The sequence below is a fragment of the Athene cunicularia genome (assembly GCF_003259725.1).
Source record: "Athene cunicularia isolate RWA chromosome 8 unlocalized genomic scaffold, athCun1 chr8_part1, whole genome shotgun sequence".
Taxonomy (NCBI): domain Eukaryota; kingdom Metazoa; phylum Chordata; class Aves; order Strigiformes; family Strigidae; genus Athene; species Athene cunicularia.
In genome coordinates, this window is record NW_020799109.1 from 15,798,936 (window position 1) to 15,815,590 (window position 16,655).

A 16,655-nucleotide genomic window follows, 5' to 3' on the forward strand; every position below is an offset into this window, starting at 1 on the left:
CAGTAACCATGGAAATATATGGACTGCAGAAACAAGAGGTGTTTTGCATTTTCACAATTTTTGCACAGTTTTCAATTTTCTTTGTCAAGTAATACCTGTTAACATTTCACACCGGAAGGCAGTCTTTTATGGTATAATTCCTGTGGTAGTTGCAGCATTTTAAATTACTTGCTGGATGAAGTTCAGATACAACTATAGAGGGTCATACTGCACAGATGAAGCTTAATTCCTAATTACTCACAAAGCATTTCAATGTATGATAACAGAGGATTGTACATGTTAGGATTTCTTTACATAACCTATTCTGTGTGAACTAATTTTATATGTAGGGAGTGCCAAGTACTGCATTTGAATGTAATTGTTTAAACTTATTAATTTGAAATTTTAAGTTAATAGAATTAATTTATACAATAATTGAAAATTAATAATTTAGAATTGTTTCTCAGAAGCGTTTTCAGTAGTCCAATGCTGTACTTTCATGGTCATGTTACATTAGCACAAACTGTCACTCTTCAGAAAAGGAGCAGTCCTGCCCCCAATATTTGCCCATTTCCACCCCACTTCTCCCTTCCCTCATCCCAGGAGGAGCATTCATGTGGTGGAAAGAACTGTCATCTGCTGTGGATTAAAATTAGCTTCCCTTGTCCTCTACTGCCTTCTGCCATTACTTTTTAATCTGACCTAATTCCCGACCTGGCTTGGCAGTCAGCCAGAAGGATGCTTTTGCTCTTTCAAGGAAGGTAATGATAGAGGCAGGAGTGAGTGACTGGAAGGACAGAACTGGTGTTTTTTGCATTTCTGCCAGCCCATACTGAACACTGAACTGCAGCATAACAAAGAAAACTGCTATTTCTTCGACTTTTAAGCCTCAAAGCATGTGGATTGTTGCAAGAATGGAAGCAGATTGACAAATGTGCCATCTCTGGCAGTCTGCAATGATTCCTTTCAATGAATGCTTCGAGGGCAGGAAGAAGGTATGAGAGACTCCTTTCTTTAGGCCAAAGCTTAGTTTTAACATATTCCAGAATTAAAAGTATGCCAGTTCTAACTGGTCAGTTTAGAGAACTGAAACAAAAAATCAACCCAAATCAATTAGCGAAAGGTTGCTAGTAACACTTTAATATGAAAGGAAAGCTTGGGCAAGAGAGACACCACCCTGAAGGACCAAAATATCTGAAGGGATGGAACAGCTCTCACCCACCAGGAATCTGCAGGAGACTTTAGGTTGTGTCCTGTGCTTGCATGTTCAGATGAAGCTATTCTGCTGGTCTGCATTGAGGAAGTTTTGCATATAATCAGTAATTTAGCATATGAATAATAAATCCCACCATGGTTCAAATGTTTTGAATGTTTTGTTTGGGGTTTTTGGCATTTATCTGTATTGATCTTGAGGGAAGAATCACTTTAAGTCTGGATTCTTTTTTACATTAAGAAAGCAGAGTTTTATCTCATCTGTATTTTTTTTTTGGTGGAAAATGGTTGAATTGGGACATGTGCATGTGCAACTACTGAGTAGAGCTAGTACAAGATTGATTGTATTTGTGACTGAATAAACGTACTGATTTACGTATATGTTTGGGGAGTTTTAAACTAAATTGCAGGAATTCCCATTTTAAGTGACTCTGTTAGTTGGGTTTAGTCCTGTCTCCCCAGAGTGGTCTCTGTTGAGTTGTACTTTTGACATTAGCAGGGTTCACAGACTCTGTTTGGATCAGTACTTTATGCTGGAAGAAAAAGAATAAGAGGGAAAGACTGAAAATTAGATTTGGAAATAGAATTGATTTTATTATCTAATAAAAATAGAAGGAGGAAGTCTGACTATGGCAGTTGCAGTAGAGTATCTACTGCTCAGAATTCAACAAAGATAGGTATTTTCTCTGATAGCTGAAAACTTGGCTCCTGTTTTGGTTTGTCTAAATCTGTCACATCTCTCGTGCAGGCTGTTGCTGTCTAGCCAGCCAAGTAAAGAGGTGAACATTAAGTAAGACTTCAGCTTTAATTTACAGCTTAAAATTATAGCCTGTAGCACTGAAAACTAAAATTTAAAAAAAGAAAAAGACAAGAAGAAAAGCTGGGCTCTTTGCAGAGCTCTTAACTGTTGCAAATTTTCATTTATAAAACTGACAAAATACTGTCTAGCTCAAGACTTCAAAATTGCAGACAAGATTAGAACAAGATTTTGCCTGTGTTCCACATTTTGAGTGGTAATGCATAAGAACAACTTGTATTTTGTGATTGCTCCACGTTGTAAATTAATTTCTGAATGTGCTCCCCACAAAATCAGATTCTAGCGCCCTCTTCTAGTCTTTAGGCACTGCAGCTGTAATTGGTCTTAATTTACTGTTTATCTTGTTCCTCTTCCTTTTTTCCCATGTTTTTTCCATCCCTTTGTTTTCTCTTCTACTTACCAATCCTTTCCAGTATTCCATAGAAGTGTTTAGGATGCGCAGTTAGATTATTAGACTTCCATCTTAATAGCAAACTTGTCTGAAGTTATTAATGCGTACTTGATCATTCATTTACAAAGAATTTGTATTTGTACAAAGGTTTTGTATTCCAGCAAATGGGCTCTTCCAGAACTGCTCCATATGTTAGGGGCTTTTTTTGGGTTTTGTTTTGTGGGTTTTGTTTGTTTCAACTGAAGGAAGGTTCTTATGCATTGCAGCTGGTAAGTTAGTTTGCTCTGCATCACCTGTTTTTATCATAATTAGTGTTTAGACAGAAATAGAAGATCTAAACCTTCCTCTCAAAGTAAAAAAACTTGATGAGTTATTAAATTGATGCAGAGTTTGTTAATGTAGCCTTAGTGACTTTGCAACTCTTAAAGCAAAAACAAGACAAAATCATAGCTGGTCAGTCTTTCACAGGAGGGCCAGTGTGTCACACAGCAGTGTAAAGGCAACATTGACTTGCCCTGTACCAGGCTTGTATCACATTGGTCTTTTTTTCCCCACCATTTTCATATTGTGAGAAACAAAGTGGTTTTTTCTTGCTGACAGTCTGATTCAATGATAACCACTTTAGTTTGTGTTTTGAAGTGTTTCCCAACTATTAAAATGTTAACTGGTGCTCATACTAGTTCCCCTGAGTGTAATAGTATTTAACAGTTGTGTCTGTTTTCAAACACTTGCCAGGGTAGAGAAAGCTTGTTGTAAGCTTCATGATATTATTCCTGCTAATCAGAAAAGAAATTTAAAACCACAGGTTAATGGTGTAAGAATGGCACTTAGAACTTAAATCGTATGGTTCTCACTTGCTTCTGAATTGTGGTACCATAACCACAAGATGCACTGAGGCATCTATATACATCTCTATAATGTTTAAGGCTATAACTGTTGTTTTTATAAAAAGGAAATATACCTATATATTTACCAGAATGTCCTTATATATATTCATTTTTCCTTTAAATGAAATTTGCAGCTTTAATTAAATAGCCCATTTAATTCCAGACTTCAAGTGATTATATTACAGTTTTGGAACAAAAATTGAATTGTATTTTGATAAAGGGCATTTTAAATACCAAGCAGAGATTGGCATTTAGCACAGCAGATGGGGGTTTGTAGTGGTGTCCAATGTTTAGTCTTAATCAGTTTAGTTCTTGCTTTCTTGCCATGAATCTTATCCAAATACTCCCCCCCCCCCCCCCAAAAAAAAAAAAAAATCTGGTTTGTTGGCTCTTGTGGGAGATGTGCTTGAGAATAACAAATACAGTGCACGTGGGAGGTGGGAAAAAGGCAAAGTAATTCATGGTAACTCTTCAGGACTGTTCCATCTGTGACCCCTTTCCCTCTGCTGTCACTGCACCCCTGCACCTTGAGAGGTCCTAACCCTTTTAATTTTTTTCAGAAGCTTTCCTCTGATTTACTCATTCTTAAACTGTGTTATAGGCCAGAGTACTCTTTGTAGTACACCTACCCTTTGTTAGCAATTTTTTTATAAGCCTGCTAACTTTTCATGCAGAAGTTAATTAATAAAACAAAAATATTGTGAATTGTGTGAATATACTGTTGGATAACAATCTCCTGCTTCTTGGGAGTGAATTCAGGGGTTTTTTGGCTTTATCTGTGTTAGAGCTTTTTTCATTTGTTGTTTTTTAATACCTCCTCCTGTGCTAGTATTACCTAGGAACCTCCAGATCTTGAGTTCTTTTTCCAGCAGACTTCCCTGCTTATCACTAAGTTGCCTTGGTTCTGAGTACAGTTCTCCACAGGCCCAGTCTCACATCATCTGTGATAGACAAGGGGATAGCTTAGATCCTGTCCAGCTGTGTGTACTTATAGCACTTCTTCTGACGAGCGTTTGAACTGAAGCAGGCAGAAGTTATAAAACTGTTTGAAGTCTTTCAGTTGTGACTCCTCAGCCATTACCCCATTTACTGCTACGTTTTCATGGATCTCCCCAGATTTCCTACGATGTGCTCTGGGTGTTTGCATAGCATAAAACATGTGTCTCCTGCCTGCAGTTGCTCTTGCTGGTCACACAGAACTCGATTTGCACTGTGTGTTTGTGATTACCTAAGCTCTGGACCACTGATGCATCCTCTCCAGTCCCAGCTGGTGTCCTTGATGCATCCAGTTGTTCTGACCACTGTTGTGGCCCTTGTGCCAGTGCTGTAATTCTTGCTTTCCTCTCTCCTTCCAGCACCTTACTTTCTTGAGCAACAGCTTTTGTCCTTTAGTCTCAGCCTCCTTCACTCCCAACTTCTGCTATACCAGTGAAACCAGTCTGAATAGGGTCTGTTTGCTGGTCTTTGCATACACTCCTTGTATCCTCATCTTCACTCAACCATATATGTGTGAACCTTGCTCTTCAGTGTTTATGGGAACCTGTACATATACCAACACCTCTTTCTTGGGTTCTTTTTTTTTTGACAGTCTTACAAAATCAAACCATACTTGTATGGTGACTGTACAGAATTCTCATATGCATTCCAGTTTGCATACAGCAACTTCAGCTGTGCAGTTTAGACTTTTCAAGGGGTTTTGTTGCTGTCGTTGGGTAACAGGACTGAAATTTGATTGTGAATATTTTTTTGGGAGATGGCTTGCCATTTCTGTGCTATCCACCACATGCCATGCAATTCACACATGCTGTCTTTTGGAACAAAGTGATAAGTAGTGGGAAGATCACCCGATTACAGGTTTTATTGTGATCCAGCATGCTGTGATGAAGATAGATACACTTTTGTTAGCAACAGTTTCTTGGATGTGTGTCTCTTGGAATAGATTAATTATTAAAGATGCCAACTTGATCTCTTGAAGTTTCATAAGCTGTGCTTATTTCTGTGATGCATCATCTTTTTTTTTTTTTTCATACTGAATTTAGCTGCCTTTGGTTTTTTTTCTTTTTTCTTTGCTCAAACATTCTGTGATTTAGCATGAGTCATTCTGTCTGTGTGGGAAAGGGCTGATTTATTACAGGGTCCATTTTTGAGTGGGGAGGGGAAAGGGTGGAATGTATTTGTGTTTTCTATGTGTTTGTTGTGGAAATGCATAAAACTTTTCTTTTTTTCTTCTTTCTTTCCTCTCTTCATCATCTCATCTGTGTGGGTGAATGTTCCTGCAAACCCTTGGGGAACCTATAGAGACTTTTGGTATGCTCATTCCTTCATTAGTGCCCAAAGTCACAGATGTTAGGACCAGTTTAAAGACTAAAATACCAAACAAGAGTCACATTGTCACAATGTAGGGTGCCTAAAAAGGTACACTTGATGAAAACTTCAAAGTCTAGTAAACCTATTTGTTTCCATCATCACTATAATACCAATGGCCACTACTATCCAGATGGCATACATTTTGATCTGCATTTGAAAAGTAGAAATGAAATGTGTTCTCCTGTAGCTGATGTTTTGTGATTGAGATTTAATTTCCAAAAGTATCTATCCTGTTTAAAATTCTAAGTCCATTTTCAATACTGACTGAAGTGTAAGTCCTTAAGTTGCCTAAATTCTGTTTGAAATCACCTGAAATCTCCCGTTGTGGTGTAGGAACCCAGGTGACCTCTGCAAATGAAAACCAAGCACAATTTGACCCACTTTCTCATTAGGAAGAAAATGTCATTCTAATAAAACACTCCACAGAATATGAAATTGTTTTAAAAAGATTGTGATTTTAAGATAAATGAGCACAATTATGTGTCTAAATGCTGCTTTCCAAGAGAAGAGGACGAAAGTAGAATAAGGTAGAAGTTTTGTTGAAGAGCAGCTTGTGGCTTATTGCTATTCTAGAAATAAGAGATTTTTCTCATGCTTCCACAATTTGAATATTTCCAGCTGGATTGCATTTTTTTTTTTCATAAACAGCATTCTTTATTCTGTAAGTAGAACAGAGACAAAGATGACTACATGTAAATGTCATTGTATATTTTTTATAAATACTGAATATATTTAAGTGCAAAATATTTGGACACTTAAAATATTTATATGAACAATGGAGATAGCATGAGGAATATTTAAGACGTACTGTAATAACATTAAAAAAATTAGACCAATTATTTCATGTTTTGGTTGTGCTATGTAGTGTTAAAGTTAACATTAATTTCTAAGTAAATTAAAATTTATACATTTCTTGAAGGCTCAGCTTTTTTAGTAATCTTAATGACCATCTTAAGTTTTTTCTTGTCATTAATAGAAAATAATATGCATGCTACTTTGTCATAAGTCAGTGTTATAAAAACTTTATCAAATCATCTTTGCTCTCCTAGTGGAAGAAGGGTCATCAGGCATGAATTTGGATATCGTTAGCTTCCCTTTTTTGTGTTGAGAAATTATTTCATGCCACAGGAAATCCTGTCCTTTTCTCAAATTAGGATCATTAAAAGTCATTACATGAGTAACCCCCATAATTTAAAACCAATGGAAATATTTTTTCCACATGGGATGAAAGTCAAACATTTTTGCTGATTCAAAAATATTTTAGTAGGTAGTCTCAGTGAGTTTTAATACCAATTTTAAATAGTTCTTCTGATATAAACTATGTTTTTCTTACTCAGCTTTAGGGTAATGAATATGTTCCTCCTCTCTGATATGGCTTATTTTTCTTAAAATAAAATTGTTTAGTGAATATCATACTTTAAACACTTTTCTAACCTTGAGGTCTGCCAGAACTTTTGATGATTTTTCTGAAATTCCCATTGTCCTTGCTGCTCCATCAGAGCCAGTGATGGCGGGAGCTATAAACCTCCCTTGAGTATTTTGTGACAGTTGAGTCCCATAGTGCACTTGGGGGGGGGGAGGGGGGGGAAAGGAAAACAAAAAAAATTCACACCCAGCTCTCTCCAGGGCTGCCATTGTTATTACTGCTGTTGTAACTGTACCAGTAATAGAAGAGAATGTTTGAAAAGTTCTCAGTGTAGACACTGGTATTCACTGAAAAGTACAAGAAAGGTCTGATTCATCAGATGATTGTTTATAACCCCTTATAAACCTATTTTTTAATGACCATCAGGAGATAAAATACAGTTCTAAACGACATATTTCTAAATATTGACCAGAATGATCTTGGCACATTGTTGAGTATTTTTAGAAATTGCTTGTGTCAGAACATCACAGTACAGAAAATCCACTGTTATTAATGTTATTTTATGTGAAATGATTCAGAGAACACAAAACCAGTATGATACTTTGTTCTTGATTCTGTGACTCTTTCAGAACCACAGCAATGTCTGAAACACCTCCCATTTATTACTGTGCATTAAATAATCTGCATTGATCTGGCTGATAAATACAACAGCTGAAAAATTATCTCAAAACATTGGTGCACATTTTAAACAGTCATTCAGAATTTTGCTATTATACATTCCTTCAATTTCAATGGAAAATCAATGTTAAAAATACATATTCTGTGACTCTGGGCAGGCCTAATGTGCAGTGTTGTTATAGCCCTGTGCTTTGTCTTTGCTTGCAGTAATGCTCTCCATTTGGTAGTTGAGCTTGCAAACAGCCTTTAAATAAAGGTGATTATGGGAAAAAGCAATGAGATTGACGTTACACTCAGTCAGCTGAAAGAAAATGTAACTTTTATTTAACAAAAATAGATAAAAAGTCTATCTTTGTAGAATGGCTACTTATGTCAGGTGTTTGTGGGGTTTTTTGTTGAATTAAGAACATCTTGCATCACCTTAAAGCCTGCTTGCGTATGCAGTATTGCGAGTTTTTAGAGCTGGTGTAGTTTAAGTAATTTGTGTAGATTGATGTAGTTTCTCCAGAAAGCTTAGCGATCACCTGGACGTATTGTAGAAGTTCCAGAGGCATTGGTGCTTGCTTTCATACATGCTGAAAGTAGCATATTACTGTTTGAAGAAAGAAGTTGATAAATGTTTACATACTTTGTTAACAAAGCATCTCTATCACATCCATGATGAATTATGTTAATTAAAATGTCCTTTTTTGGTGTGCTTTCAGTGAAAGAGTTCCTAGCAAAAGCCAAAGAAGACTTTTTAAGAAAATGGGAAAGCCCCCCTCAGGTATCAGTCATTTAAGCATTCAATAATTATCTGTATTGCATTTCTTTGATAATGTTATCAGTGTGTAATTAGCAGCACAGGAGCAGAAGTAAGTTTAATGCTAAAGGAGTTTTTAATGTCAGTTTTGTCATTGACGTTCATCAGCAAAGACTCTTGGGTCTTCTCCAGATCTGAGCTGATGAAATGCTCATACTGAACAACAGCTTTCTCTTACTGAGAGTGCTTACCATCAACATGACAACTAAAAATCTATTGTCATGTTTTAGCTGGCTTTTTATAACAATGTGTTGCCACATCTGTAATTTACCCTGTTAATAATTTCCCCGATGGTATTAAGGGGAATTAGGGTATTGAGTGTACTGCATGGGACTTGGGGCAGGTTAAGGAGCTTGTTAGAAGGCTTAACTTGGGGGTTTTGGTTTTGGGGGAAGGATCATTAGTTTGTTGGTTTTTTTTTTAAAAAAGCAGCATTTAAAACACTGTGGTGATGAATATCTGAGAAAATGTACTCAGTGATATGCTCTCAGACAACTCTCATGTAGAACTGTCTCTAGAGCTTGGGGTTTTTTTGCATGTTGTAATATTTTGGTTTGTGAAGCATGAGGGGCTTTATCTGCATATTAAATTCATGATCTGTTTACTGCTCAGTGTTTCTTACTAAGCACGTGTTGTCTGTATGGACAAATTATAGAAATGTTGATACAATTCAGTTAAGTCTTTTTCTGTTTTAATGAGCGCAATGTAAAATCTCTTAAAGTTTGACAGGCATGAAATTATAACAACAGTATAGTTAACTATTAGTTGTTTTTGATAAATGTAATTTTACTAAATTTTCTTTCATAAATGAATTCAATTCATACAGTTAAAATTGTCTTTGGGTATTAGATTGTAAATAATGTCATTATATCCTTGTACATGTAGAATACTGCTGGCCTAGATGATTTTGAGAGGCAAAAAACGCTTGGAACGGGATCATTTGGGAGAGTTATGATGGTGAAACATAAATCCACAGAACAGTATTATGCTATGAAGATACTGGACAAACAGAAGGTTGGTGTAATTCATAGTGTCTTTTGTGATACTAAAGAATGTGCTGTAGACAAAGATCTGGTAGCTGTGGCTGAACTGTGTTGCACTTGCTGTGCTTTTGCTTGTTGCACTTGGATATTGGTGATACTTTAAATACTTTCTTTTTTAGACAGGAGATTCAGTTATTGAGATTGTGTAGAATTCCTGCAACAGCCAGTAGCATTAATGGCAGGCTAAAGAGGCTCAAGGCAGTGTCCAAGACATTAATAAAATGTTACCAGTTAAATTCTTTTCTTAGGTTTTGTAAGGTAGCCTATATATTCTTTGGCAAAATCAAAATATAGTGCTGTAGTTAAAATAAAAAAATAACTAAAAATACTTTTGCAGGGTAGCTCAGAATTATGGAAGACTCTTTGGATCAAAAATTCTCAAAATTTTCATTTGTGAACCATAACAAATTGTATGCACAAATAATTTTTTTTCTATTCTTGATCCCATGAGGTGTTACTTTTTGTATGTGTAATTATGCAATAATCCTTTTGCATCTCTAGTAACTTCATAGATAGAACTGTAGTCTCTCGGAACAGCCGTCACACAATAGACATTTTCTGTATTGAAAACTGAAGTACTGTAGTCTGAATCTGTACTGTTACCACAGCCTAGTTTGTTGGTTTGTTTTCTTTTTTTTTTAACAGCTTATTACTCTTAGATTAAGTAATTTGATAAAGTTTAAATTTTAAATAAAATCGAATTCCAGAATGCTAAGAAGGATTTTAAAAGGAATTTACCAATGCAATTAGTTTTCAATGGTTTTGACAAGCTTTTCAGAAGTACATTATTTAGATTAGTAGATTCAAAGATCCTCAACGTAAGAGGAGTTCTTACTTTGTAAGGCACTATTCATAACTTTGCTGCTGTATAACAACAAATCATATTAAGAAAATATTAATCTGGCTAAGAGAATTTAATGATCAGCAACTGAGAAAATGAAAGTCAGTGTTGCCTCAGTGTGCACTCTTCCACTTAAGTAGTATTGCATTCCTGAGTAATTTTATGTAATGGAACTATGGCAGTGACATAACTTTTCCCTGAGTTGCAATGCCAGTATTCTTTACATGTGATTTGGGGTCCTGGACCTTGAATAATGAATCATCTAATTAAAGACTAATGGTCGGACAAAAGGAAACCTTTTAGTGTCAATTCTGGCGTGCTTTTTTTTTTTTTTTAACTTGGAAAAGCTCGACTTTTTGCAACTTCGGCATTCTCCTATAGCAATGGTTTCTAACTTTTATTTTTAAAAAATACCCTGAAAAATTAGAAAGACATTCCAACATACTACAACTGAAAGACAGCTCAGACCATTTCCACCCATGTGAAAATTTACCCCATCATTACTTCAGTATGGCTGATGGCATCCTGCGGGGACTGAGTCTGTAATACAAGGTCTGATGAGCATCCCAGTGCTACATGGAGAGCCCATCATCAAATTTCAGATTTTTCAATTGTTTTTTTCTTTGAACCCTTTTTCATGAATGGCTGAGCCCTTGTCATTGGAGCAATTTAGGAAATTAATCTTTCTTCAGGCAAAAAAAAAAAAGTTAACAAATTCATTGCTACTTCTCAGTCTAAACTAAATTGGAAAGCTATAGCTATAAAATTATCTAGTAAAAGCAAAAATTCACATTTTTTTTAATGGTTGCAGTGGACTTGCAGTAAAAGATTCACAAGATTATAATGTTCACATCCAGACATCAGTCTTCTATTTGTAAATTAGATGGTTTTGTGTATAATCAGAAGTCTTGAGGTATTCCTTTCTGAAATACATGCTTTTTTAGCTTAACTTAGTTAGCATATATAGTTATATATTTTTATATTCTGTTAGAAATATATTAGTGTTATATTAGTAACTTCTATTAATTGATCAAAAATAGGAAAATATACGGACATCTGAAATCACACCATGTGCAGTCTGCCTTTAATTGTTCATTTACATTTTACTTGAAATGAGAAAGCATATTGTGTGTCCCTTTGTTATCCAATCTTATGCTTGCTTCATCAGGATATGAAACAAACAAAAAAAAAGTAATGGATGTTAATGTAGCCAGTAGTTTTGTGTATAGGATTGGTATTCTGTTATTTGTTTGCCTTGATTTAGGAAGATACCTGTAACATACCATTGCTTGGCTAGTTTCATTATGTAATTGGTTTTGGAAAGAAAATGCTGTTAACAAAATCTCAGACAGTAACAAGCTGTTGGAGAATCTGCTATTAGCAGATATCATTTGATCTACAGGAAGCTGTCATTGGACATGCCCTGAGCCAGAGCTTAAATGTGAGCAAAGACGTGTTTATCTGAGGCTCCAGTTTGATGTTATGAAGTGTTAAACAGCAGCTTCAGCCTATGCTATTGCTGCCATCACCCTCCAGTATCTAACTAGCAGATGATGCAGGAAGGGTGATAAAATTTTGTCTAGCATTGCAGCTGAACGCTTCACAGTATCAAACTAAAACTTTAGCTTGCTTGCTTTAATGGCCAGGATAATTCCAGTACCATAGCTTTTTAGGGATGAAGGGGATGCTTCCCACAGATTAGCTGATTTGAGCAAACTTTTTATTTGATCCCTAAAGATCTGTGATTCAAAAGAGATTTAGTATTTTTAATTAAATATTTATTTTGCATGATGTTTATTTCAAAACAGTAGTGTTTTTTTATAGATGCTACCTTTTGCATCTAAAAGTTAAATTTAAACAGAGTTTCGTTCAGGATTGGAATATCTTGCTTATCTGTTGTTTTATAGCGGTTAAATTTGGTTTCTGAACATGTAAAACCAGACTTGTTTTGATCACTCTTGTACAATTTCTCCTTGTTGCCAGGGGAGGAAGTAACTTTACTAGGAAATCATGCCATTCTCAAAATGAGATACAGATAAATTGTGCAATAGGAATTAAGTAAAACTGAGAGAATCGGTTATGTAATGTTGGGGTTTAACACAAGGAAACCAACTGTTAATGAGAAGGAGCAGTGATCAGAAATCTGCCACTTGCTGCCTTGTTAGCAGCTTAACATTATCATGGATTCCAAGAAGGTAGCATTTAATTTTTTTAATGCCTTTGCTAAGTGGTTTGGTAAGCAGAAAAGCAAAACCCATTCAGAGGTCTGGCAGAAGAATGGAAATTTTGAATCTGTATTCTCCTTGGTCTTCTCACTAACATGTGAGCTATATAAAATAAGTCAGTTTACTCCTGTTCATGCATAACAAAATTCGTAATTAAATGCCTGACACAATTTCCTGCCTTTCTTAGCAAAGGTCCCAAGGTCAAATGGATTTTATTGAACTGCTGCAGAAGTATCTCCATTACAAACACAATTCTTAAAAAATGTAAAATGTTTTCCTTACTGATTCCTATACTCAGCATGTACTAAGAAACACTATTTCTAGAGCTGTATGGAAATAATATTGCATGAGTATTACTCTTTAAAATGTCATTAGACTTTTCAATACTTTCAAGGCACTGTTATTGTAGTAGTAATCCATAAGGTTTTTCATTATCTGTAAAGTTACAAGCTTGCTTTCAACTGATTGTTTTAGGCTGAAAAATTTATCGAGAAGTATAAAATGTCATACTTAAACTGATGATTGTTTTTTCTCTTCTAGGTCGTCAAACTGAAGCAAATAGAACACACACTGAATGAGAAGAGAATATTACAAGCGGTGAATTTTCCTTTCCTCGTAAAACTGGAGTATTCTTTTAAGGTAATCATTATTTAGAAAGTAGTTGTTTGGGTTTCAGGGAAGTGCATGCTCAAACTTTAAATATATTTAACCTTTACAGTGCAATACTTTTAAGTACAAAGATGCCTCGCTTGGTACTGTTACCAGGCTGTTCCTGTTGCAGGAGTTCCTGCACTTGTCTGCACACTTGCACACATCCCAGTTCAACCGATGATGATTGAATGGATATGTCCAAATAAATAAAAATCAAATTAAACTCAGAGATTTCCCTCATTTTGGAGGGAAATCATACAGCAGGGAGCTTTTTGGCATCATTCTGTCTAGAAACTAAAGGATGTATTTCTGTACCAACATATGGAATAGCAAATTTGTAATTGTTCTGCAGATTTTTTGCTGGAGACTTATACCTGAGGCAGATCTTAATGACAGTCTTAACCCTGAAGGAAAGAACTTCTGAGTTTAGCTTCTAATTTCATGACAATATGTGATAGGAATATACTCAGTTTCTTTACAGACTAATTTATGGGCTGATATGTGTCCTCTATATATTTGTTTTCTTTTTAAAAAAAAAAAAAATTAATACCATTTAAAATGAACAAATATGTTCTATCTTAATCTTGACAATTTTAGGATTTGGGACTGGAGCTGTGCGAGGCGAGAATACCTGTCAATTCTGAACTTTTAAGAATGCATGGTCTTGTTTTGCAGTAGGCATCTTATCCTCTCTTCCTTCAGGTCACTTATACACCATTCAGCATCAGAAACTCACTAATTATGTTTATTCAAATTTACTTTAAAATAGATTTCTTGAGAGATATGATGGTCCTTTTGTCATGTGTGTTAGTACTTTTTTGAGAATTTCTCCCTGTGTTGCTTCATATTTGTTAAGGTCATTGGATGGCTACAATTGTTCATTTTAATTCTTTAATAAAATATACTGTGTTTAGGAATTACAGAGACTACAGCATACCTAATACATGTTTGTGTTTTACATGTTTACTTCCTTAGGACAATTCTAATTTATACATGGTAATGGAGTATGTTCCTGGTGGCGAAATGTTTTCACATCTAAGAAGAATCGGAAGGTTCAGGTAAGGGTATTAATGAAATTACTTCTTTAAAAAGGCTTATGTTGCTAATTTGGGAAGAGGGTTTTATAAAATTTGTTAGTACTGAAGAAAAAATTCTGAAGGGGTAAGTGCATTTAATTTACCCCCCTATCAGTGGACTTAAACTAGTCAGGCAGTGAAAAACTTGTAATTATTTATTTTTCAGTTAGTTAATGCAGGCATTCATGATGTATGCACAGTAGAATCTTGGAATTTGTGTGCATATTGGCATCAAAGTCGATGATAGTTTCTAAAAGTAAAATGTAAAGTCTAAGCTCTGTACTGTGGAGTACGTTTATCTTGATTTGCATGTATTTTTTAGCTGCAAGACTTAAATTAAATTAGGAAATTAGTGTATCAATTCTAAAATGTTTGCTGTTTGCCTTTTTTCTTTTTTTTCTTGTTACACAGTAGAAGAGCCAGTTAAGAGATACTTAATTTGTCTGTCCCTGGCAGTTACATGGTTGTTTCAGTATCTTAGCATAGCATTGGGGTACTTAATATTCTTTTAATTCTTCACAGTGAACCACATGCACGGTTTTATGCAGCTCAGATAGTGCTAACATTTGAGTACCTCCATTCATTAGACCTCATCTACAGAGATCTAAAGCCTGAAAATCTTTTAATTGATCAGCAAGGATACATCCAGGTATGATATTCTTCATATATTTAGGGAGTGGAGTGAGTCTTGTCTTACAGTATAGCATTAGGTAATTGTAGCATATATGTTGAGAATAAATGGTCTGAAGCTGGTTGGCATGTCAGCATGTATTCTGGGAGCATTAAAACGTCCTACTGCTTAGCAATGGTTAAAACCATTGGATTGTACTTTCTCTGACTAAAATTAAGTATGCAGAATGGAGCTGTCTACAGTTGAGCAAGTTGTCAAGGTTTCCCTTGGGGTCTGTGGTGAGAAGTAGGTGATTACGTGGCTGTGTTCATCTGACCTATTTTATACTCTACCCTAGAACAGGGTGAAAACTGCCCTAAAATGTCTGGTTCTCTGCATTGTCTATATAAGTAGTTTGGCATAACCAGCTTAGATGTCAACACCAACACTACAGTACTTAATTTCAGTCAGATGAATCCCACCCTTGGAGAGTCCTAATCTTTTCAGCACATCTGGAGTAAGAGCTGAGTTGAGATCAGATCAGAACCGCAGTGCTGCAAATGACAACTTTGGTTTTACAACAGCTTGTCACGGCACCTCCTCATTTTCCTTTTAGCTCTTATGTTTTTGATCTAAATGGCAAATGGGAAGGCTTGTGCTGTATAGCAGCAAGCACCCTGTAATGCTTTGCAGTCCTTAAACTACAGAGGCTTTTCTTTCCTCGTTGTGTCACCTTTTTCCATAGGAGAATTTAATAGGAAAATATATCATAAAAATGTTTGAGAGAAGTAGAAGGGGTTCATATGTTGTTTATAACTGTAAAATAATTTTGCATGGAGAATAAAATAACACTGTAGGGAGAAGATAAATACAAGTTCTACTAATATGGTTGGGGAGCACCATTAATGTAAACCTATGAACAACTTACTCCAGATTGGCAGCTATATGCAACTGTGTGTTTTTGTCATGATGTGCAAAGGACAAATGATAATGGGTCCAACAGCCACTCATTTCATATGTGGTTGGTTTGCTTCTGCTCCTGAACATAGAGGGGGGTTTGTGTTCATATGTTGATACTGCAGGTCCAACTAAATTTTGTTTAGAAACTCTGTTCATTTTGGTTTCGAATTTTAAAGCTATTACCGTTTGTCCCATGTCTGCAGTGTATTCTTACGTAGACTGATGTGCATTCACAGACACAGAAATTATTCTTTGCTGACTGAAGTAGGTCTGTCTAGTAAGCCTGTTACCCTCTATTCAGTTCCAGCTGTGATTGCTATTGTTCCTACCAAAAATGAAGCAAAAGCTGCCTTGATAGTTTGGAGTTTGGCTTGTTTAATTGCGATACTAGTTTATCAGAAACATCAGCACAGATTATTGTGTAATTAGCAATGATTATCATTGTAGTACAGTATGTTTTCTCGGGAATAGGTTGAAAATCATACCAAGAAGGAGGAAACAAAAGAAACAGATCCCCAAACAGGCATAGACTTGAGAGCTTGAAACTGATCCCAGAATTTGACATGTAACTCCCTGGCTTCTGTATGTATTCCTCAATACAGTCCAGGAAAAATCACAGAGGATGATATATTATACAGAGTTCTGAAAAGTTACTGCAGAAAACATGACAAGTGGAATGAAGAATTTATAATGGTCAAGAACTTGACATTTGTGAATACAGTTACTACTACATCTGTCTCTTATACACAT

The 16,655-nt window shown here is 35.6% G+C and overlaps 1 protein-coding gene across 5 annotated transcripts in view; it reads left to right on the plus strand.

The window, feature by feature from the left end:
* Positions 1 to 16,655, plus strand: part of PRKACB (protein kinase cAMP-activated catalytic subunit beta) — a 39,610-nt gene that overhangs the window by 8,463 nt on the left and 14,492 nt on the right. For 2 of the 5 annotated variants that reach the window (XM_026853792.1, XM_026853796.1), the window contains exons 2-6: positions 8,402 to 8,463; positions 9,385 to 9,513; positions 13,149 to 13,247; positions 14,235 to 14,317; positions 14,858 to 14,984. In XM_026853792.1, coding sequence (XP_026709593.1) covers positions 8,402 to 8,463; positions 9,385 to 9,513; positions 13,149 to 13,247; positions 14,235 to 14,317; positions 14,858 to 14,984 — 500 coding nt within the window. Of the gene's footprint in view, positions 1 to 772; positions 975 to 5,524; positions 5,594 to 8,401; positions 8,464 to 9,384; positions 9,514 to 13,148; positions 13,248 to 14,234; positions 14,318 to 14,857; positions 14,985 to 16,655 lie in introns of those variants that run through there. The other 3 variants (XM_026853794.1, XM_026853795.1, XM_026853793.1) reach the window with 3 other exon arrangements.